A 23,267-nucleotide genomic window follows, 5' to 3' on the forward strand; every position below is an offset into this window, starting at 1 on the left:
AATCACCTATTCTTTCAGGTGCTACACAAGTACAGGTAGATGGTAACATTGATAAGGGTACAGTGAAATCAGAGTCAGGCATTTTCAATCTTAGTTCTATACCCCTAGACACAGCGCAAATATCAGTCTTACAAAAAGGGTTGAAATTCACACCTAATAAGAAACTTAACAAGTTAGAGACATACCTGACCATTAAAGCATTCACTAGGAAATTAACCGTAAAGAAGTATTTTATACAAAACAAACAAATACACAAAGATACAGGAAACGTGTCCACTTACCAACACACAAACTTCAGACCTGCATCACAGTTTAATCCCACTTAATTGAAAGGGAATTTCATTACAACCTTTGAAACCTTAGTGCAACAAGATATAAATAGACTTGACAATTGCCACAAAAGACATAAGAACAATATTACGCACAAAGAAATACTAGCGTTGAAACAATTAGAAGAAAACACAAAGTTGATTATTAAACCAGCTGATAAGGGGGGAGGGATTGTCATTTTAGACAAAACCAATTATATAGATGAGTCAATAAAAAGCTTGAATGACCCCCATACTTCCAAAATTCTGAAATCAGACCCCACATCATCCTTCAAGAAAGAACTCAATTCCCTATTGAAGACAAGTCTAGATAAAGGCATCATAACAAAACAAGAATTTGAATTTCTTGACATACTTCATCCAGTGATTCCGGTATTTTACCACCTTCCTAAAGTGCATAAAGACATCAGACACCCACCAGGCAGACCCATTATATCAGGTATACATTCACTTACATCCAATCTGTCTCAATACATAGATTCTTTTTTACAGGAAATAGTTAAAACACAACCCTCATACATTAAAGATACCACGGATATATTATGCACACTGACCAACATCACATGGGAACAGGATTTCTGGCTCGTTACTAGTGATGTATCATCACTATATACCGTAATCGATCATGATCAGGGACTTCAAAGTGTCCAATATTTTTGGGGGAAAGACACGGATCTACCGAGTGACCGGACAGACTTCATTATTCAAACAATAGCATTCATTTTGAATCACAATTACACTTGGTTTAATGACACATTTTACTTACAGACAACAGGTACCGCCATGGGAACAAGATTCGCACCAAGTTATGCCAACCTCTTTATGAGCAAGTGGGAGGAGGACTACGTTTGGCAGGGGCATGACTTTGGAGTGAATCTTGTTCTCTGGCGGAGGTATATCGATGATATTATTTTCATTTGGCAAGGGTCATCGGAGAGCCTTCATAATTTCATTTCACATATGAGCAATAATCAGAATAATCTCAAGTTCACTACACAATTTAGCCAATCAAAAGTGGAATTCTTATATCTAGAGATTTTTATTGAAAATAACATACTTCATACCAGGAAATTTAAGAAGATTGTGGACGTTAATAGCTACATTCTGGCAAGTAGTGGACATTTACGTGGCTGGCTAACCAACATACCGAAAGGACAATACAAAAGGATTAGGAGAAATTGTAGCAGGTTAGAGGACTATGAGTTCCAGGGTAAAGAACTATCAAAATTGTTCCTAGATAAGAAGTACGATCAAGGCTTAGTACAGGGATCATACCAAGAGGTAAAATCACTTGACAGAGACACGTTACTACAAGCAAAGAAATATGACAATGTAGACACACTGGGTCATCCTTACTTTATTACACAATATAATGAGTCAGCTAATGACATTAGGAAGATTCTACGTAAGTATTGGAATATTCTTTTTCAGGATCAAGATTTAAGAACTGTTCTGCACAAACACCCTAATATTGTCTTCACCAAAGCTCCTGACATAAAACAGAGAGTTATTAAGAACTACATACCACCAAAAGCTCTGTTTCAGAGCACACTATGCAACAACCGGGCAATTGGATTCCATTACTGTGGAAGGTGCTACGCATGTAAGATCTTGAATAAGCGGAACACCAAGGCTATCTATACATTCACATCAACCACCACAGGGAATTCCCATGAAATTAGGGAACACATGACATGTGACTCTAAAGGAGTCATTTACCTCCTTAGATGCACATGTGGCCTAGAGTATGTAGGCAGAACTACGAGATCATTCAGACAGAGAGTCTATGAGCATTTACGGAATACAAAAATAGGCCATGATCACCATAGTGTATCCAGGCATTTTAAGGAACATCACAATTGTAATCCCTCTCAGATTGATTTTATAGCTATAGAAAAACCAAAGATCAATTGGAGAGGAAGGAATTTTTTGAAATCTTTGAACAAAAAAGAGGCAAAGTGGATATACACACTAGGGACGCAAGAACCAGGAGGACTGAACATTAATTTTAATATTGCGAGTTTTCTGAATTAAGACAGATCCATCAACACATTTGCCTTTGCCTATATGGAGACATTCAATAACATTAATGCCATTGGGTGGTTAGCACAACATCACTAGTACCTAATATAGTAATGATTCCACTCCTAGGTACTTAGGTATTCACTAGAATGCATTTCCTGTTAGAAGTGCAAGGCTGTTTTGTCAATACTATGTTATACTTTTGTAGATGTATATTAGGGCATTATTGCTATCAGCAGAGATATTATTAACTTAAATCTAGATATCAGACACAGTTAGTGAGAATATCTTAGGTCAACACAGTACTCCCTGAAATCCATGCATCCTATATGTACTCACGTTAACATATCCATGGAGTGTCCAGTGGATGACATAATGCATATTGATAATGTCAGTGTATTGTTTCTATTTTTCATTTATTTATTTATTTTTAATTTATTCATTTATTTATATTATTATTATTATTATTATTATTATTATTATTATTATTATATATTTAATTCATTTTTTCATCAGCTTATCACTTAATATTCGAATAGTTAAGTGTGGATACTAAACACTATATCTACAAGGCATGGAGATTAACATCAGTGCTACCATGTGACAATCAAGGACTCAGCCTACAGTATGTTTAATCACACTAATTGACTTAGAACACACCTGTAATGTCCACCAAAACGCGTTGGTGGACGTTACACATGCCTGCACTCAGGCACACATCTCCAGCTGTTGGAAAACACCAGTGAGACCTGCCATCCCATCCCGTGACGAGGCGGTCACATGGCTCCATCTGGACTGCACACGCCCAAGAGGCGACCTGAAGGAAGGAGAGAGCCGGCTAGGAGGAGGAGCGGCCGCCTGGTAGCTACTGAGGGAGGTAAGTGTCCTGTCCATTGGAGGGGCACAGCAGTGTTTCAGGCTCACCGGAGCTCTCGCTGCCATGTCCCCTCCTTTCAGATGTGCAGGCTTCTTCCGTGTCCCGCGATGCGGGTGGGCGGCTGGATCACCCAGCCTCCTCGACCGCGTCCTCACACATGGTCAGCTGGTGGTCACGTACAGGACCTGCACCCCAGCAACCAGAGTGTGTAGCCATACTCCCTTTCAGGGAAGACACCCCCAGGGCACCTACCTACAACTTGTCAACCAGCGGGACGCCGCTGCAGCAACTTGAGACTCTGGGAGTTACATCTCACTGGTAGTGCCTTTGCTCTCAGTTTGTTATCATTCAGATTCCCATTACACCATACAACCCGCCATGGTCACATTCTTTATATTGGATCAGTGTCATAAGTGCATGACCCGCATGTGGTCAGATGTCATTTTAGATCTGTTTATTTTTAGCGTCACATATCATCAGCTATGTTGTTTGATTTTATCTATGATATGAGTGCTGTATTACAGGAATTCTATTGACGCAGTAAACATTGAGTTGCTTTATAACATTACTCCGTTGCACTGTTCAATCATTTGATTTATACATTTATATCTAGCCTTATTAGAGCATTGCTCTGTGTTTAATTACACACTGACTCTGTAGGGTGTAGCACTCCGTTTATTCTTTTGATATGTACAGGATGTGTCTGTGTTCTAGTGATCAGTGATATATGTACAGGAGGTGACTGTGTGTACTAGTGATCAGTGATATATGTACAGGAGGTGACTGTGTGTACTAGTGATCAGTGATATATGTACAGGAGGTGACTGTTCTAATGATCAATGATAACATGTATACATTAGTTTAATGTTTATTTTCTAACATATTGTTCCCCCTTAGTTATCTGTATGGGAAGCCTGTGGAAGGAAAGGCATTTACACTGTTTGGAGTGAAAAGAGACAATGAAAAGAAAAGTTTAACAGATTCTCTAAGAAGGATTCCGGTATTAAAATCGATGCTATATGACAATTGAGCCTTTTTAATTTAATTTATAAACTGCAATATGTCATAACACTTATAATCACAACACCTATCAGCTTTGTTTATTTCTTTCACTCATATCATGTAATCCAAAGGTGGGTCAGTGTTAGCTTCACCCAGAGTATAAAATATTATTGTCCAAAATAATCCAGTCAGTGGTTTCTTTATATTAAGTAGTAGAACTTTCATTCTCACTGCTTCATGCGCTCCATTAGAGGGCAGTTATTCATCCATCATTTACAATGTTGGCAATCATATTGTCGGCAGGGCAGGGCCAATTCTGACCAATTTAGTGCTCAAGGCAAAGTTTTGGCTAGTTCATCCCCCCACCAAAAAAATAGATGACATCTCAGAGCAGCAACACACCCAGAGGCAGTTCTAAGCATGGGCTAGCAGGGCCGTTGCCGGACTGAAGCCCTGCCTTAATTCACTATCGCACAGCCAGTTCCAGTGGAAAACCCCACCCCCCACCCTCCACTGGGGTTATTAGCTAAACGCTAAGGGGGGAGGCGACAGTGGAGCACAGGACGGCGCTGGGCGCAGGGACGCCTAGCACCGGCCCTGAACACATGAACATCTTATCCTTCACGCATTTGGAGGTGCTTAGGGCTGGGGGGTGCAGGTACTAGGCTAGTTGGAGGAGTCTGGCAGGGGCCCGGTTCAGATACTAAGGGGGACAGTGCTAATGTACACTCAATTCAAGCACAAGATGTGTGGGTTTCTTGAGTAACTGGAAGCTGCAGCATGTAGAAGACATTCCTGCTTCAGACTGCTCCAGCTGCTTCACAAAGTATATTGTGATGTCAACATTCCAGTGAAAACATTGAAACATTGACATTATAAGCATGTTGCGTGATTTATTGATTTACCAGTTCCTTAGGGCCTCAACTCTGCTTTTCACTCCCTCTTTCTCACTCCATCTCTCTTTCTCACTCCCTCTCTCTCTTTCACACTCCATCTCTCTCTTTCACACTCCATCTCTTTCTTTCCATGTACACAAACACACATAAACTTATAAATAGAATATATTTTAAGATTGCATTAGTATATTGTATAATGTTTATCAGTCCCATTTTTTCGTTGCTATAAGTTATTTTGAGATTTATACAGTATATAGTGAGCCTTTACGCTAATATTACTATGGCCAACATAAAATATATTCTGTTTAGATTATGCTTCTCATTTGTTTTCCATGCCCTTCATATGTCTGTATATTTGTATCCATATATATTTTCTGCATTGTCCCTCCCTCTATGTTAAAAAAACGCTGGCAACGGACCGGCACCTCGCACCCTTTGCGGCCCGCTCAGAGCCCAAATTCGCGGAATTCCACAAATCCGGGCTGCCGTAAAGTGCGTCCATTGCTGCGATGACTTGCGCCAGCGAGATCATCATGGCTAATCTGATTGGCCCCTATATGTACTGAATTGCACCCCTTATATATTCTGTACTATGCCCCCTGAATGTTATGTATTGTGCCTCCCCTTCTCTGCGTTTCTTTACTGTGCTTCTCACTAGAGCCATACTATTTACCTTTTTATGATCAACACAACTTCCACCCTGATTTTATTGTGCCACGGTCCATAAGTAATATTGGGAGGTAGTTGAAATCCCTGTGTGCAGTATGCCGACACTCATAATGCTAGTGCCAGAATCTGGACACAAGTTAGAATCCCTGCCCCAGCATCTCAATCACTGGCATCCTGACTGTAATTTGTGGGGATATGGAGAGGTTTAGGCACTAGTGGGATTAGGTTCAGACAGTGGGGAGGGAGGGTTAGTGTTAGGGAGAGGGCTAGGATACCTACCAACAGTTATTGGTATCCTAACCCTGTTGGAATGCTGGTGTTGGGTTCTGACCACCGGAATCCCGAGCACCGGCATCCTGTACCCAACCCAACCCATAATATTAATTGAACTTGTGTGCTCTGTGCCCTTAACCACACAACTTATTATTATTATTATTATTATTATTATTATTATTATTATTATTATCCTTTATTTATATGGTGATGGGTGAACAAGAAACAAGTAACTTACAGTACATTACAGTGCAGGACAAGGACATAACTTATATACATTGCTGAAATAGTGATTAAAGCACTCACAATAAGCTGCCGGGAATTGGCGGTCCCGTGTTAGGTGCCCTAATGGGGAGTAGAGAGTAGAAGAAAATGTAAAGAGAAGCACATGAGGGAAGAGGTCCCTGCTCATGAGAGCTTACATTCTAAGGGGAGGGGCAGACAGACAGGCGTGACACAGAAGGGGAAGATAGGAAGGAAAGAGCATGAGGTGGGTTAGGATGAGTGCTGGAAGGCATTGATGAAGTAGTGGGTCTTGAGAGCCCATTTGAAGATTTGTAGAGAGGTGGAGAGTCTGATGGGGAGAGGGTGAGCATTCCAAAGGTAGGGAGCAGCACGGGCAAAATCTCGGATGCGGGAGTGGGAGGAAGTAATCAGTTGGCAAGAGAGGCGGCATGCATTAGTTGAGCGAAGTGGGCAGGCGGGAGTGTGAAGGGAGAGAAGGTCAGAAATGTATGCGGGAGAGGATTTGGTGAGGGCTTTGTAGGCGAATGTAAGAACCTTGAATTGGCATCTGAAGGGGAAGGGGAGCCAGTGTAGGGCTTGAAGGAGAGGGGAAGCAGATGTAGAACATCTGGAGAGGAAGATGAGCCGAGCAGCAGCATTAAGAACAGATTGTAGTGGAGAGAGGTGAGAGACTGGGAGGCCAGCTAGGAGAAGGTTACAGTAGTCCAATCTGGATATGACCAGTGAGTGGATGAGGGTTTTTGTGGCATCCTGGGTGAGGAAGGGTCTAATCCTGGAGATATTTTTTAGGTGGAAATGGCAGGACTGCGAGAGGTGCTGAATGTGCGGTTTAAACGAGAGGGAGGAGTCTAGGATAACTCCAAGACAGCGCACTTTGGGGCTAGAGGAGATAGTTGTGCCATCAATAGATAATGAAATTGTGGAAATTGATGTAGTGGAAGAGGGTGGGAAGATGATCAGCTCAGCCTTAGACATGTTAAGTTTAAGAAAACGCTGGGACATCCACGAAGAGACAGCAGAGAGACAGTTGGAGATACGGGTAAGGAGCTCAGGGGTGGAAAGGTAAATTTGAGTATCATCTGCATAGAGATGATATTGGAGGTCAAAGGAGTTAATGAGTTCACCCAAAGAGGATGTATATAGGGAGAAAAGGAGAGGTCCAAGAACAGAACCTTGGGGAACTCCTACCTTTAGTGGAAGTGGAGGGGAAGAGGAGTCATGAGAGGACACAGTGAAGGAACGATCAGAGAGGTAGGAGGAAAGCCAGGAGAGGGCAGTGTCACGTAGACCGAGAGAGTAAAGGATTTGCAGGAGGAGAGGGTGGTTTACAGTGTCAAATGCAGCAGAGAGGTCAAGGAGAATGAGCAGAGAGTAGTGGCCCTTGGATTTGGCAGCAAGGAGGTTGTTGCTGACTTTCGTGAGGGCAGTTTCAGTGGAGTGGAGAGATCGGAAGCCAGATTGAAATGAGTCAAGGAGGGAGTGGGAAGAAAGAAAGGTGGTAAGGCGGTTGTAGACAATACGTTCAAGGAGTTTGGAAGCAAAAGGGAGAAGAGAGATGGGTCGATAGTTGGAAAGTATGTTAGGATCAAGGGTAGGTTTTTTAAGAATGGGGGAGACAAGAGCATGTTTGAATGCAGAAGGGACAGTGCCAGATGATAGGGAGGGATTAAGGAGGTGAGCCAGATGGGAACAGGCAGAAGGAGACAGGTGGGAGAGGAGACAGGAAGGGATAGGGTCATGAGGGGAGGTGGAAGGAGGGGAGGACCGGATGAGGGCCATGACTTCCTCTCCAGAAGCAGGGGAGAAGGATGTCAGAGTTGGTGAGACAGAAGTTGAGGGGTGGTAAAGGCAAGGAGGGGGAGGAGTGCTGAGGGTCTGATGGGATATGATGTCCTCACATATGGAGTCAATTTTAGATGTAAAGTAGGTGGCAAAGTCGAGGGCAGAGAGGGAGGAGGGAAGGCAAGGAGGGGAAGGGCAGAGTAGGGAGTTGAAAGTGGCAAAGAGACGCGGGGGGGTTTGAGGACTGGGAGAAGATGAGGTTCTTGAAATATGTTTGTTTGGAGAGAGACAGGGCAGCACTGTAGGAAGAGAGAATAAATTTGAAATGGAGGAAGTCAACCTTAGAGCGTGACTTTCTCCACTGACGCTCTGCAATTCTTGAACACTTTTGTAGGTATCTGGTGCATTTGGAATGCCAGGGTTGTGGTGTGGATCTGCGAGGGTGAGTGGTTATTGCTGGAGCAACAGAATCAAGAGCAGAAGTAAGGGAGGAATTGTACAGGGAAGTAGCTTGTTCAGGACAGGAGAGAGAAATGATAGGGGAGAGAAGAGAGTCCAGCAGGGAGGAAAAGGCAACAGTGTCAATAGCCTCAATATTACGCTTAGTAATTGTAGCTTTAGTAGTTAGAGGAGGGGAAGGAGAGAGGGATAGGTTAAAAGAGAGAAGGTGATGAACTTATCTGTAATTATTACAATGAGCCCCCACATATATTTGTCATTGTGCTCCCCTTCCCCCTCCACATGCCACACTATGTGCTTCTATCACCCTATCCATATCCCACATGGTGCGCTCCCCTTACCCCATCCTCATCCCACATCATTCTCTCCTTCCCCATCTACATCCCACATTGTGTTCCCTTTCCTCAATCCACATTTCACATTGTGCGCTCCCCTTCCCCATCCACATCCAACATCATGCTCCCCATTCTCCATCCTCATCCGACATCATGCTCCCTCTCCCCCATCCTCATCCCACATCATGCTCCCTCTCCCCTATCCATATTCCACACTGTGCTCCCTTCCTCATTTACACTCCACATCATGCTCCATTCACTCATCCACATCCCACACATGCTCCCCTTCCCCCATCCCAGACAGTGATCTCCTTCCTCCATCCACATCCCACACATGCTCCCCTTCCCCATCCCAGACTGTTATCTCCTTCTGCATCCCACACATACTCCCCTCCCCAGTCCTCATCCCATACTATGCTCCCCTTCCTCTATCCACGTCCCACACTGTGCTCCCCTTCCCCATCCACATAACACACTGAGCTCCCCTTCCCCATCCACATAACACACTGTGCTCCCCTTCCCCATCCCAGACTGTGATCTCCTTCCTCCATCCACATCCCACACATGCTCCCCTTCCCACATCCCAGACTGTAATCTCCTTCCACATCCCACACATGCTCCTCTTCCCAGTCCCCATCCCACACTTTTGCTCCCCTTCCCCTATCCACATAACACACTGTGCTCCCCTTCCCACATCCCAGACTGTGATCTCCTTCCTCCATCCACATCCCACACATGCTCCCCTTCCAACATCCCAGACTGTTATCCCCTTCTGCATCCCACACATGCTCCCCTTCCCAGTCCACATCCCACACCATGCTCCCTTTTCCCTGTCCACATCCCACACTGTGCTTCCCTTCCCCTATCCACATCCCACACTGTGCTTCCCTTCCCCTATCCACATCCCACACTGTGCTTCCCTTCCCCTATCCACATCACACACTGTGCTCCCCTTCGCCATCCACATAACACACTGTGCTCCCCTTCCCCATCTACATAACACACTGTGCTCCCCTTCCCCTATTCACAAGCCACACTGTGCTACCCTTCCCCTATCCACATCCCCTACTGCGCTCCCCTTCCCCTATCCACATCCCACACTGTGCTCCCCTTCCCCTGTCCACATAACACACTGTGCTCCCTTTTCCCTGTCCACATCCCACACTGTGCTCCCCTTCCCCTATCCACATCCCACACTGTGCTCCCTTTCCCCATCCACATAACACACTGTGCTCTCCTTTCCCTATCCACATCCCACACTGTGCTCCCCTTCTCCTATGCCCATCCCACATTGTGCTCCCCTTCCCCTGTCCACATCCCACACTGTGCTCCCCTTCCCCTGTCCACATCCCACACTGTGCTCCCTTTTCCCTGTCCACATCCCACACTGTGCTCCCCTTCCCCTATCCACATCCCACACTGTGCTTCCGTTCCCCTATCCACATCCCACACTGTGCTTCCCTTCCCCTATCCACATCACACACTGTGCTCCCCTTCCCCATCCACATAACACACTGTGCTCCCCTTCCCCATCCACATAACACACTGTGCTCCCCTTCCCCTATCCACATGCCACACTGTGCTCCCCTTCCCCTGTCCACGTCCCACACTGTGCTCCCCTTCCTCTATCCACATAACACACTGTGCTCCCCTTCCCCTATCCACATCCTACACTGTGCTCTCCTTCCCCTATCCACATAACACACTGTGCTCCCCTTCCCCTATCAACATAACACACCATGCTCCCCTATCCGCATCCCACACTGTGCTCCCCTTCCCCCTTCACACACTGCAATGTGCTTCCCTTCCCCATCCTCATCCCACATCATGCTCCCTCTCATACCTCTATATTCTACACTGCTCCATTCACTCATCCACATCCCAAACATGCTCCCTTTTCCCTATCCACATAACTCACTGTGCTTCCCTTCTCCTATCCACATAACACACTGTGCTCCCCTTCCCCTATCCGCATCCCATACCGTGCTCCCCCATCCCTATCCACATCCCATACTGTGCTCCCCCATCCCTATCCACAAAGACAGTGCTCCCCTTCTCCTTCCCACACTGTGAGCCCCTTCACCCTCCACGTACCATACTTCCTATCCACATTTCAGATTTTACTGTGCTCCCCTTCATCCCTACAACACTGTCTGTGCTTCCCTTCCCCCCACACTTCACTCTATCTGTTCATGACCCACATCAATCACAAATTTGTGCCTCTCTGTACCACCCCCTCATCTGGTGGTCCCTCCCAGTAGTTAATTACAGTGCTGGAAAGGCAACCGACCATCCCCTGGCTTCTTCCTGCTCACTCAGCTTGGATTGCAAGATTGCAAACGCACTCCCCCGGTTAATTATCGTGCTATGTGCATGTGAATGCATTGCAGTGCACATGTGCAAACTGACTGCTGCGATCAGGAATACGAATGCAGAGGCTGCACAGACCCATCACCGGTTGATTGAGAGGAAGTTCTGTTTGGGGTGGAGACAGGGGGTGGTCGGAGGAGCGCAGGCATGCCTGTGCATTTGAACGCCGTTACAGGTACATGCATAATTAACCCACTGCGACTGCATATGCAGCCTGAGCTCTAGATGCACACAGGAAGTTTTGTAGTTTCTGAGTGAGGTCTGATCAGCCTGATCATCACAAGTTCACAGCTTTAAATTATTGATTATATATGTTAGGAACCTACCCTACAGAGGTTACCTGGATATGTTGGGTAGGCCCATAACCTTGGCCATGATTATGCTAAAAACCTCTATTGATTGCAAAATGTTATTGCATTTATATATAATCAGTAATTTAAAGTTGTGCTTGTGATTTGTCTGTTTCTGTGCCATTAATAATGAAAGTACAGTAAGGGCATGTTCTGGACTTGTAGTTTGCTGTTAAGATGAACAGACAAACAAAGCTGCCAAAAAAGTCTCAAACTCAACCTCCAGGAATGTCTGACTTGTTTCAGTCCTGACCCTGGTATACACCAATCAGCCATATTAAAGCGACTTGCCTAATATTGTGTATGCTCCCCTTGTACCATCAAAACAGATCTGACTGGTTGAGGCATGGACTCCACAAGACCTCTGAAGGTGTCCTGTGATAACTGGCACCAATATTTTAGCAGCAGATCCTTTAAAACTGGCCACACTTCTAAAGCTTATCTGTCCAACCAGCCAACTAGTTGATTGGTTGGAATGAAAATCTGGTAAGGTATGAAAGCAAATGACAATCAGCAATTTGCTGCCAAATGCCGGAAAATGGACAAAAACTGTTGTTTGAACAAATTGTTTAGATGAAACATTTAACAAACTTGTCTGACCGACCATTTTCATCTGTTTTCTGGCATTTAGGAGAAAACTGCTGATCATCATTTACTCCCATACGTTACCAGATTTTCATTCCAACCAATCAACTACTTGGCTGGTTGGACAGATAATCTTAAGATGTGTTGCCAGTTTCAGTCCTGTAAATTGTGAGGTGGGGCCACCATGGCACAGACTTAATTCTGCACATGCCATAGATGCTCAACTGGATGAAGTTCTGGGACATTTGAAGTTAACACCTAACTCTTTGTCTCACACAATGCAAAAACTGAAAAACTGTTCAGGAATGGTATAAGGGCACATTATCCTGCTGAAAGAGACCATTGCCATGAGTGAGTACTGTTGCCATGAAAGGGTGTACTTGGTCGGCAAAAATGTTTGTGTAGGTGTCCACATGAATGCCAGGCCCCAAGGTTTTCCAACAGAACACTGTCCAGGGCATCACAATGCCTCCACTGGCTTGCCTACTTCCCATAAGGCATCCTCTTCCCCAGGTAACTAACACACAATGTGATTTAGCAGACAAGGCCACCTTCTTCCTTTGTCCCATGGTCCAATTATGATACTCAATGTGCCCATTGTAGGTGGTGGGCATGGATCAGCATGAGCATTCTGACTAGGCTGTAGCTATGCAGTCCCATACACATCAAGTTGTTCCCCGGTTGTCCTTTCTTTGACCAATTTTGGTAGGTACTAACTACAGCATACCAGGAAAGCCCTACAATACTTTCCATTTTGGAGATGCTCTGACCCAGTCATCTAGCCCATGGGTTCCCAAACCTCGGTCCTCAAGGCACCCTAACAGTCCAGGTTTTAAAGATAGCCATGGTCTGCCTCCCACAATTAGGCCATGCCCCAAAAGTAATGGGGCATGGACCAGCTCTCTATTGGCCTGGTCACTGGTATATCACAATTCTATCCTGTATCCAGAACAGCGAGACACATTACTTAAAGAGGCATGGCAGCTTCCCAAGTTCCTAAAGTCTTCTAGATTTAGCTTTATTTTTTTTATTGGATGTTATTGGATCTAAAAAAAACCTTCCATTTGATCTTTCATGCTTTCAACTAGCAGTCCCTTCATTGTGATACTATACACTATAATCCCCATGGTCTCTGCCTATGGGGTGGGCCAAATCAGATCGATTGGTTACAGATTTTTTTATTTATTATTTATTATCAGATATTTATATAGCGCACACATATTCCGCAGAGCTTTACAGTGAATATTTGGCCATTCACATCAGTCCCTGCCCCAGTGGAGCTTACAATCTATATTCCCTAACAATCGCTCACACACATACACACTATGGTTAATTTTTTGCTGGGAGCCAATTAACCTACCAGTATATTTTTGGAGTGTGGGAGGAAACCGGAGTACCCGGAGGAAACCCACGCAGGCACAGGGAGAATATACAAACTCCACACAGTTAGGGCCATGGTGGGAATTGAACCCATGACCTCAGTGCTGTGAGGCAGTAACGCTAACCATTACACCGTCTGTGCTGCCCAGATCCGATTGCACAGTATAACAGGCAATGACCATATCACATGACACGAGCTAGTATTAATTGCCAATGACGGCACATGCAGTAGTGAAAATGTGTTCATCGTTTAACTAGATATACTTCTAGCCATACTCTATGCCTGATTGGTCATAATATATCCTAATTTTTAGGGGACATACTGTGCTCAGAAATTTATGACAAATTTAGGCTAAAAGGATCAACTGACCATCTAAAGATCTGTTTATGGGTATCTTCAATTTTTCGTTCTTTTGCCTCTAACTGGAGTTTGTACTGTACCAGATAGAACTTGGCGAAGGAGAAGCTGTATTGCAAAGGAAAGATCTAGTAAAGTATTTCCAGAAGGAGGAAGACATGCTGGAATGGAGGCTGTATGTGACGGTCACTGTCATCACTGACTCTGGTAAGATTGGAAAATGATCTCATTTATAGGTCAATTAATGTAGAAATATTATATTATAAGGGGTAAATTTACTAAGATGGGAGTTCTGTTAAGAAGTGATGTTGCCCATAGCAACCAATCAGATTCTACTTATCATTTATCTAGCATCTTCTAAAAGATAATACCTGGAATCTGATTGGTTGCTATGGGCAACATCACTTCTTAACAGAGTTGCCGACTTTTAGATCCCTCCTTCCGGGAGGGAGCTGTCAGGCGTCCTCAGTAGAGGGGCGTGTCACATCAAAAGGGGGCGTAGCCTGGGACAGTACACGTCAATGGGGCCTGAGCATGGGCGTAACAGCATGATCGCATCATCGCGGCCCTGCCCCCTCTTCACAATGCCGAGATTAATGGCATTGTCAAGCAGAGGACGGGGCTACGATGAATTGCGTCACCGCCCCCCACTGCCGGGGATCATACTGTATTCATGGGGGGCGGGCAGATGGGTCACCGGGGACCGGGATTCTTGCCTGCCTTTCCAGGGGGGCCGGGGGTGGCACCTGATTTTCGGGAGGCTCCTGGCTGAATCAGGAGGGTAGGCAAGTATGCTTCTTAATAGAACTCCCATCTTAGTAAATGTACCCCTAACCATGCACATGCAGTCGGTATTAGAGCCAAAAGACAAGGAACTACACGTAGCTATTTACCTCTTATACCTAAATTCTTAGTACTCTATTTAGGACTTAGGGCCTGATTTAGAGATGGACGCATAGCAATCGCAGTGGAGATTTTGCACGGAACACAGCTGCAAAAATATGCTAATGTTTCCAAAGCTCCCCCGAGCATAGGGACATCCACTGCTGCCTTCTCATAACTGTCTGATGTCACACACCAGCGTAAACAGCGGTAACATCGAAGCAGATCGGGCATGCATGCAGGATACAGTATGAGCCATATTCCACTAGGTGCAAAATCGTCCGATATTATCTCCGGTGATAAAATCGGCCGATTTTTTTCAAAAAACAGGGCGAAAAATGGTAGGAGCGATAAAAAAAAACTAGCGAAAAGGTCAGGACATGCAAGAAATTGCGTCTGTGCCCCCAAAAAATGGCCGACGTACATCGGAAATTAATTTAGAAGTGTTTTATTGGCTGTAATAAAAGTGTTTAGGGTACTTAAATTGCATCGGTTGACGGTAATCTACGTAAATTAAAAAGTGTTAAAAAATGATTGAAAGCTATTTTTTTTTCCAGGAAATTACTGTTCCATGTAAATTGGGGGGTACGTTAATATGGGTGCAAGTATATTTTCGTGTCATAAAAGCACACTTTTAAAAACCATTTAAAAAGCGCCTGCTGCAACCACGTGTGATGTTTAAAACACTTGACGCATCCATATCACCCCCCAAAATACCAGACCCAATACGTTAAACTCATTTTCATGTAATTTTTTTTCTCCACAAATTTGACCAGTCATTTTTCGCTAAATTACGCAACTTACGAAAATGTTTTTGGGTAATTCATCATTGGGGGTGTCCAATGGGTTCTGAAGAAATCCCCTTTTTTAGGCAAAAATAGGGATTTTGCATTTTATTTTTCACCTGGTCCGAGATGGCGAAAACTTTTCGCATGTTGTAATTACCATGGGTTGGATAATTTGCCACAAAATCGTCCGATTTTATCGCCGGCAATAGATCGCAGTGGCTAATTTATGGCTGCCCAGGAAATGGTGTTTGAATGGTCAGACACCCCTGTGTTTGCTTAGTCACTCCCGGTTACCTCCCCCAGAAGCTGATTACCCATCACTCACTTTGCAAACTAATTCTCCGTGTGAGCGTAATTGCAAACCAATGACTGCGTGTGAGCGCTGTGCGGCTTTCATGCATGCACAATGGCTAACAATCACTCAATCTTATCGGCATTGCGTACTTCTCTGAATCAGGCCCAGAATAATTTCAGGCTCATTCAGGGAGAAGTGTATTGAAAATGTACAGTAGTTGCATTCCTAAAGGTTGACAAGAAGGTGTCTTAGTGCATGTACGGAGATGGGCCATCTTATGGGCGTGTTATGGGTGTGACACTACATTTCAGTGAAGGTGGTTGCTTATGCATAGGAAGCCATACTCGGACAGAGAAACCGCACCTGCCATATGGCTGATGCAAGTTTTGATGGTTCAGACGATGACGTGCCTAAAGATGTGCCAAATGTTAGCTCAGCATTATGGATGCTGCAAGTAGGCACCTCATTCCTTGCACAATCCTACAAATGGATGTACTCCAGGGAAGGGTTTGGTAGCAACATTACCATAAAGTCACAGATGTGCAAGTATCCATAGATGCAGACCCGAAGGGGGCCTATGATGGGCTTATTCTGAGTCGGACACATTGGAGTTAGACACAGGAAAAAAAACATACACATTGCCCCCACAGGGAAAAAAATGTACACATTGCCCCCACAGGAAAAAAAAACCATACACATTGGCCCCCATAGGAAAAAGAACTTACACATTGGCCCCATAGGAAAAAAACATACACATTGCCCCCACAGGAAAAATAAAAATTCATATTGCCCCCATAGGACAATAAAAAAATAGACATTGGCCCCACTGGAACTTAATAAAATACACATTGGTCCACAGGAAAATAATAAAATACACCTTGTTCCCACAGGAAAATAATAAAATACACCTTGCCCCCATAGTTAAATAATAAAATACACCTTGCCCCAATAGGAAAATAATAAAATACACCTTGCCCCCATAGGAAAATAATAAAATACACCTTGCCAATAGAAGAGTGACTTGATATGAAGACTGTCCCCTCGGGGAAGCAGTCGGGAAGCCGACAGATGCAATGCCGACCACCTGCTTCGCGACTGTCTAACCCTGGCAAGGTACAAATGACAGGCATCGAAATCCTGACACCTGTCATTTTACCTACGCCGGGAGCCCGGCATCCCGATCGAAGGTAAGCCGGGCGGGGATTTAGGGTTTGGCACCCCCCTGGGAGGGTTAGGCTTAGGCTAGGGAAAGGGGGGGTCAGGGTTAGGCACTCCCGGGGGGAGGTTAGGGTTAGGCATCACCCCGGGAGACCTAGGTTTAGGCAGCGGGGAAGGGATGGTTAGGTTTAGGCACTTAGAGGGGGGATTAGGGTTAGGCACTGGGGGGAAGGTTAAGGTTAGGCACCCCTAAGGAAGGGTTAGGGTTAGGGGGAAAGATTATGGTTACTTACTTTCAAGTGGCCGGCGGTAATACATACCAATCCATTCCCCTTGCCCCCTCCCACAACACAATGGTGTGTGCAGCTGCGTGACCTTATGATGTCACAGCCCAGCCGGCCTGAAAGTTAGCCTAGCACTGTACAGGACATAAATTAGTTAACACTGCAGACATGGTTACCATCAGTCATCTGTCCCAGTTGTGGCTGCCACTGCACTGCATCCCCTATAGGGGGGCACCCACGTGGAGCTGCTCCGCATAAACAGCCTACCAGTTAGCCCTGATTGGTATGCTTAATCTGCTTTTTTGTAACAATTCCATTGCAACAAAAAACACTAATCCGATCTACAGTACTACGTACACTATAAGCTACTTAGTTACCACTAGAGATGTATCCTCATGGTAGCAGTTCCTGAGCTTAGATACTTTTTCCCAAGTGATGTACTAAAAATCTGTATTAGTGCTTATTGCAGTAATACAGATTTTAGTTGCTTAATCAAAGCCCCGCTATTGGAGTGCTAGCAAAACTCCAGCTGGTTTTCTACTCCTTACTGGCAACTTAACACAGCTGGTGAGGAGTACCTGCAGTAATAAAGTGGGACTGCTGGCCACACATTCCCTTTGATATTTGAGCAATATGGATATTGCAAAGCCTCTCCTGCCTTGCAAAACTCCCATAGACAGATCTAGGGTAACACTATCTCAAGACCGCTTATTAAATATGGGTAAACCAACACCCCTATAGAAGTCTATGGGGACAGAGTTAAGTAGCAAAGCAATGGAGAAACTATTATGGGATGTAATCAGCATCCCGACGTGTGGGTTGCCGATGGACAAAAAACTGGCACCGGAATCCCGACAGCGTTGGGATCCCGGCAACAGAATCTCGACCGCCGGCATCCCGATGGTAAGTATTGGGCGTTAGGTGGAGGTTAGGGAGTGCAGTTTGTTTTAGGCATTATGGAGGTTAGTAACTAGGGGGAAAGGTTAGTTTCAGGGTGCGGGGAGGGGGAGGATAGAGTTAGGCACTAGGCAGGAGGCTAGGGTTAGGTGCCAGGGAGGGAAAGTTAGGGTTAGTAGTAAGGGTTAGACTTATGGGTATCAGGATCCTGACTGTTGGGATACCACTGTCGGTATTCTGACCAGCGGCGACCCGACCACTGGATTTCATACCCAACCCTCTATTTATGTATTGACCTGTTGGTAAATTGAGAAAAACTTAGAATATCCCTGTTTTGGTAAAAACTCCAGAGAGGGCTTTTCTCCATTTAATAAATAAACCCCTAAATTGCCAATTTATTAAATGTTGGAAGCTTCATTGTTGACAAATTATAGGTGTGTCCCTTTGGATATTGGCGTAACTATAGTGGGTGCAAGGAGTGCCATTGCCATAGGGCTCAGAGACTTAGGGGGTCCCAGACCCAGCTCATATAGTTGTCCACCAAGTTCTCGAAATTGCTTTCTAAGAAAGTGTGTGTGGTTCATTGCTCAGACCTGAAAATGGAGGCTCATCAGTGTCGATCTCTGTCTCTCCTTCTCAGTAAAGCTCCACACTGATTTGCTCCATCTCCCACACTCCTGTTTCATGCTCACAGACACAGCTGAGCTAATCAGTAAATCCAGCACTGTCGGAGAGTAGGCTTTCCTTGTTTACAGCTTTTGTGAAGCTAGGGGGTGGGAATTGAGCTTTGAGATTAGGATTGTCCCAGAGAGTGATAGTGTGACTAAACTAAGAAGATCTCCACTCAAAGTGGAATTTCCTGTATTAGGAAGTATCCCTCTCAGGTAGCAGCTGGTTGGCCCCCGTCCCCTTTGTGGCATAATATGAACTGGAGACAGTGTGGTATAATGTTTAATGGCAGCACTACAATTTGGCAAATTGTGAACTGGGGGAACACATTGTGGCATAATATGAACTTGTGGCACTGTGTGTATAATGTGAACTAGAGCACTTTTATGGGGCATGAAATGAACTAGGGCACTACTATGAGGCATGAAATTGGAATAGGCATAATATACCGCCGGACATAAGCCCAGCAGATGAAATACCGATGCCGGAAGGCCGGCAGATGAAGATCCCGACAGCGCCTGGTTAGTATCCTAACCTCTCCCCCCCTAACTCTAACCCTCCCTTAGGGGTGCCTAACCCTAACCTACCCCCAAGTGCCTAACCCTTACCTCCCCCCAGGGGTGCCTAAACCAACCCCCCCCTCCCTGCACCCTAAACCCAACCCTCCCGGGGGTGCCTAACCCTAACCCCCTCTTCCCCTAGCCTAGCCCTTACCCTCCTGGGGGGGGTGCCTAACCCTAAGTCCTCCCGGGTGTCCCTAAACCTGACCCCACCCCCCGGCTAACAAGTCCAGACACCCGGCTTACCTACAATCAGTATGCCAGGTGTCGGGATTTCGGCGTGGGGCTGATGATAGGCATCTGTATTTAGATGCCTATCATTATACCCATGCCGCGATTTCACAGTCGGGAAGCCGGCGGTCTGCATTTCAACCGACGGCTTCCTGACTACATCCCCATGAAATTAACTAGATCACTATTACTGTATGGTGCATAAAATGATCTAGGATAATATTATGCAGCATAAAATAAAGCATGTTATATAGAGGTGTCACAATAGACCGGTGTTTCCCCAACTCATTCTTCAGGGAGCACTAACAGTGCATGTTTTCCAGGTCTCTTCACAAAATCACAAGTTAAATAATTAGCTCCACCTGTGGATCATTTAAAATGTGTCAGTCAGTAATGAAACACCTGTGCACCAATTAGGAAAAATGGAAACTATGCACTTTTAGTTCTCCTTGAGGAATGAGTTGGGGAAACACCGCTCTAGACACTTTGGGAGGGGCCCTTCAAAATGTTATTATGGGGCCCACAAAATTCTGGCTATGCCCCTGCCTATTTTTTAAATGGATAAGAGCTAATCTATAATTCACTATTCCATTTTAAAGTATAGCTTTTTTTACCTTTTAGGGCTCTATTTGTTAACATTATTTTGACTAAAATAAAGTGAAAAAGGGTGTTTTCACACCCTTTTCACATTATTTTAGTATCACCTATAGTTATTACAGGGCAATTGGAGTAGAATTCGTAAAATTCTACTCCAACCCCTAAGTATCACTTATTTTAGTAATCAGATCGCATTTCCCATAATTGTAATGGGAAATGTGATCCGACCAAAGTTACTAAAAATAAATTGTAACACAATATCGGGGAAAGCCCTGTGATAATAACGCCACCTGGAGGTGGCGTTATCCAGGGTCTCCCCCAGTTACCGGGCCCCTACTAAAAGGTAGAGCAGAGCCCGGAGCCAGTCCCAGTGATCAGCTGTGTGGTCTAAACAGACCGCAAGCTGATACACTGCAAAAAAAAGCTCTGTCCCTGCAAGGGATTTGTAGTAAATCCCTGTGATATTGCCTGAATTCGCAATGCAAATTCAGTCGATAATATCACACTACAATCTGCATTACAAATGCGGATTGTAGTAAATAGAGCCCTTAGTGAGGCCACTGTCTTCTTGGCAGCTGAATATAACAGAGTTGCCCCAAAAGATATCACAAAAGTATTTTTTAAATGAATATTTCTCTTATCTTCGAATAAATTTCCTTATACTTTTCCTTATACTTTTCGAGGAAAAAAGCTCATATAAAACCTTCACCGTTACTACTTAAATGATGACATCATTAACAATTCCCAAAATTGTCTAGGAAGCACTACCTTCTGAAGCTGGTGTTTAGTTGGGAAAATAATTTATCTTGAATAATGTCTAAGTTTAAAATATTAACAATAATAACAATAATGATGATAACAATAATAACAATAATAATAAATCTAGAGGGCTTTTTGAATGTGTTGCAGGAGCTTGTTCTGTACTAAGCAATATATTCTATCGTTACTTCTTTCATCAATCAGTATATGAGGATTGACAGTGTTTTTCTCTGTCTCTCTTCCAGGCAGCGATTTGTTGGAGGCTGAGCTTGATGATATTTATATTGTGAAAACTCCCTATAACATTCTCTTCACAAAAGCCTCCAAATATTTCAAACCTGGAATCCCATTTGACTTTACGGTAATTGTCTACATCATGCATGCTGCATAGATACAGTAACTTGCCAGACTGGCTCAGCAATTGGTGAGATGTAACCAGTCCATTGTAGTTTTTGGGTGTTAAGTTGGCCACACCGTAGACCAACTTACATCCAACCAGCCAACTTGTTGATTGGTTGGAATTAAAATGTGGTAATGTATGGGAGTAACTGATGATCAGCAATTTGCTCCTAAACGCCGGATAACAGATGAAAATTGTCGTTCAGACAAGTTTGTTAAATGTTTGATCTAAACTATTTGTTCAAACAACAGTTTTGGTCCATTTTACAGCATTTGGGAGCAAATTGCTGATTGTCATTTGCTTTCATACATTACCAGATTTTCATTCCAACCAATCAACTAGTTGGCTGGTTGGACAGATAAGCTTTAGATGTGTGGCCAGCTTCACATTAGGATGAAACAGATCCTTGGTTAGTAATGTTTTAGTGAGGACATAGAACCAAAAAGATGGTCGGGTACAGATACAGAATCACTTTTTATATAATAGTTATATAATTATTTAGTTGCACCTCTGACTATTTTGTACCATATTTGTAACCAAAGGTTCAGATTTTGTTTTGATATGAACATTTATGTCTCATAGTTTTCAATATTAGTTTGCATTTATTTTTGCACATATAATTGTGGAGCAACATACAGTATAAAAGTCCATTGGCTGTTAATAAAGAGTAGTAAGTCATTTTATGTTAAGCTACCAAGGCAATTAAGCGTTCCTTTTGCCTATGTAGTATATTCTAAAAGCACCATTTGGTAACAATTCATTAAAAGTCTTGTTTTCAGGATTTCCTCATAAGCGCATGGAAAAATAACCAGTCAATATAATACCTCCAAGTATAAGCTCTAATGAGCAAACGTATCCAGGTAATAATGCGGTGCGCAATTCAGCAATGATCATGGTGCCGCAATTCAGCAATGATCGCGGTGCCGCAATTCCGCAATGATCGCGGTGCCGCAATTCAGCAATGATCATGGTGCCGCAATTCAGCAATGATCGCGGTGCCGCAATTCAGCAAAGATCGCGGTGCCGCAATTCAGCAATGATCGCGGTGCCGCAATTCAGCAATGATCGCGGTGCAGCAATTCAGCAATGATCGCGGTGCCGCAATTTGCTACCTAGGCAAAAGGAACATTTAATTGCCTAAATTGCCATTAAGTCTACACACATGCTCGACTCCACCTATTAATGTATTGATATATCATTTCATTTTAAATAGTGATATTTGTATGTCAGTTATGTATCATGACTTGATTTAATACAGTAATGATCCAATCTTATTCATCCTAGATATTACGCAGATATTGAATGCTATAATTGTATAAGGTGTGACATTTATGATGTGTTAATAAGAATACTTATGGATTAAATACTAATTGAAACTTGCACTCCAGCACAGAATTTGTTTCTTTACTCCCCGTTTGAAGCCATATACAGTAGATACTTGCATTATCCCTATGGATGCTCACATTAACAATGTAGTTCTGTAAATATGGTTGCCGTGGCTTCCTGCAAATACAGCCACATTGCTTCTGACTTGGAATCAGGCCCACCAGTGCTGTAGCTAGTGCTCCTGGCGCCAGATGCGGGTGTTTATAGCAATGTCCAGAGCATTCTCAGGACGCTGCGGGGAGCTGTAAGGGCAGCGCTGTGACTGTCTGGAGTGTCCTACAGACACTCCAGGCAGTGGTGCTGCAGAGATTCTGGTTAGCAGGGTACTGTTACAGGCACCCTGCTAGCCAGATCCAGGAACTGTGGGTGAGCGGTGGTGCCGCCCATAGAACACTGCGCTCTGTGCAGCCACAACGCTCACATGCCCC

At 44.3% G+C, this 23,267-nt stretch overlaps 1 protein-coding gene across 2 annotated transcripts in view; it reads left to right on the top strand.

Annotated features, from left to right (window-relative positions):
- The window catches only part of LOC148454322 (complement C3-like), a 284,622-nt gene that overhangs the window by 65,530 nt on the left and 195,825 nt on the right, over window positions 1–23,267 (top strand). For both annotated transcript variants that reach the window (XM_088461038.1, XM_088461039.1), the window contains exons 8-10: window positions 4,126–4,228; window positions 14,020–14,140; window positions 21,299–21,414. In XM_088461038.1, coding sequence (XP_088317164.1) covers window positions 4,126–4,228; window positions 14,020–14,140; window positions 21,299–21,414 — 340 coding nt within the window. The remainder of the gene's footprint in view (window positions 1–4,125; window positions 4,229–14,019; window positions 14,141–21,298; window positions 21,415–23,267) is intronic.

This window comes from Taudactylus pleione, unplaced genomic scaffold (genome assembly GCF_031769625.1).
Source record: "Taudactylus pleione unplaced genomic scaffold, aTauple2 ptg001005l, whole genome shotgun sequence".
In the NCBI taxonomy this organism is placed as follows: domain Eukaryota; kingdom Metazoa; phylum Chordata; class Amphibia; order Anura; family Myobatrachidae; genus Taudactylus; species Taudactylus pleione.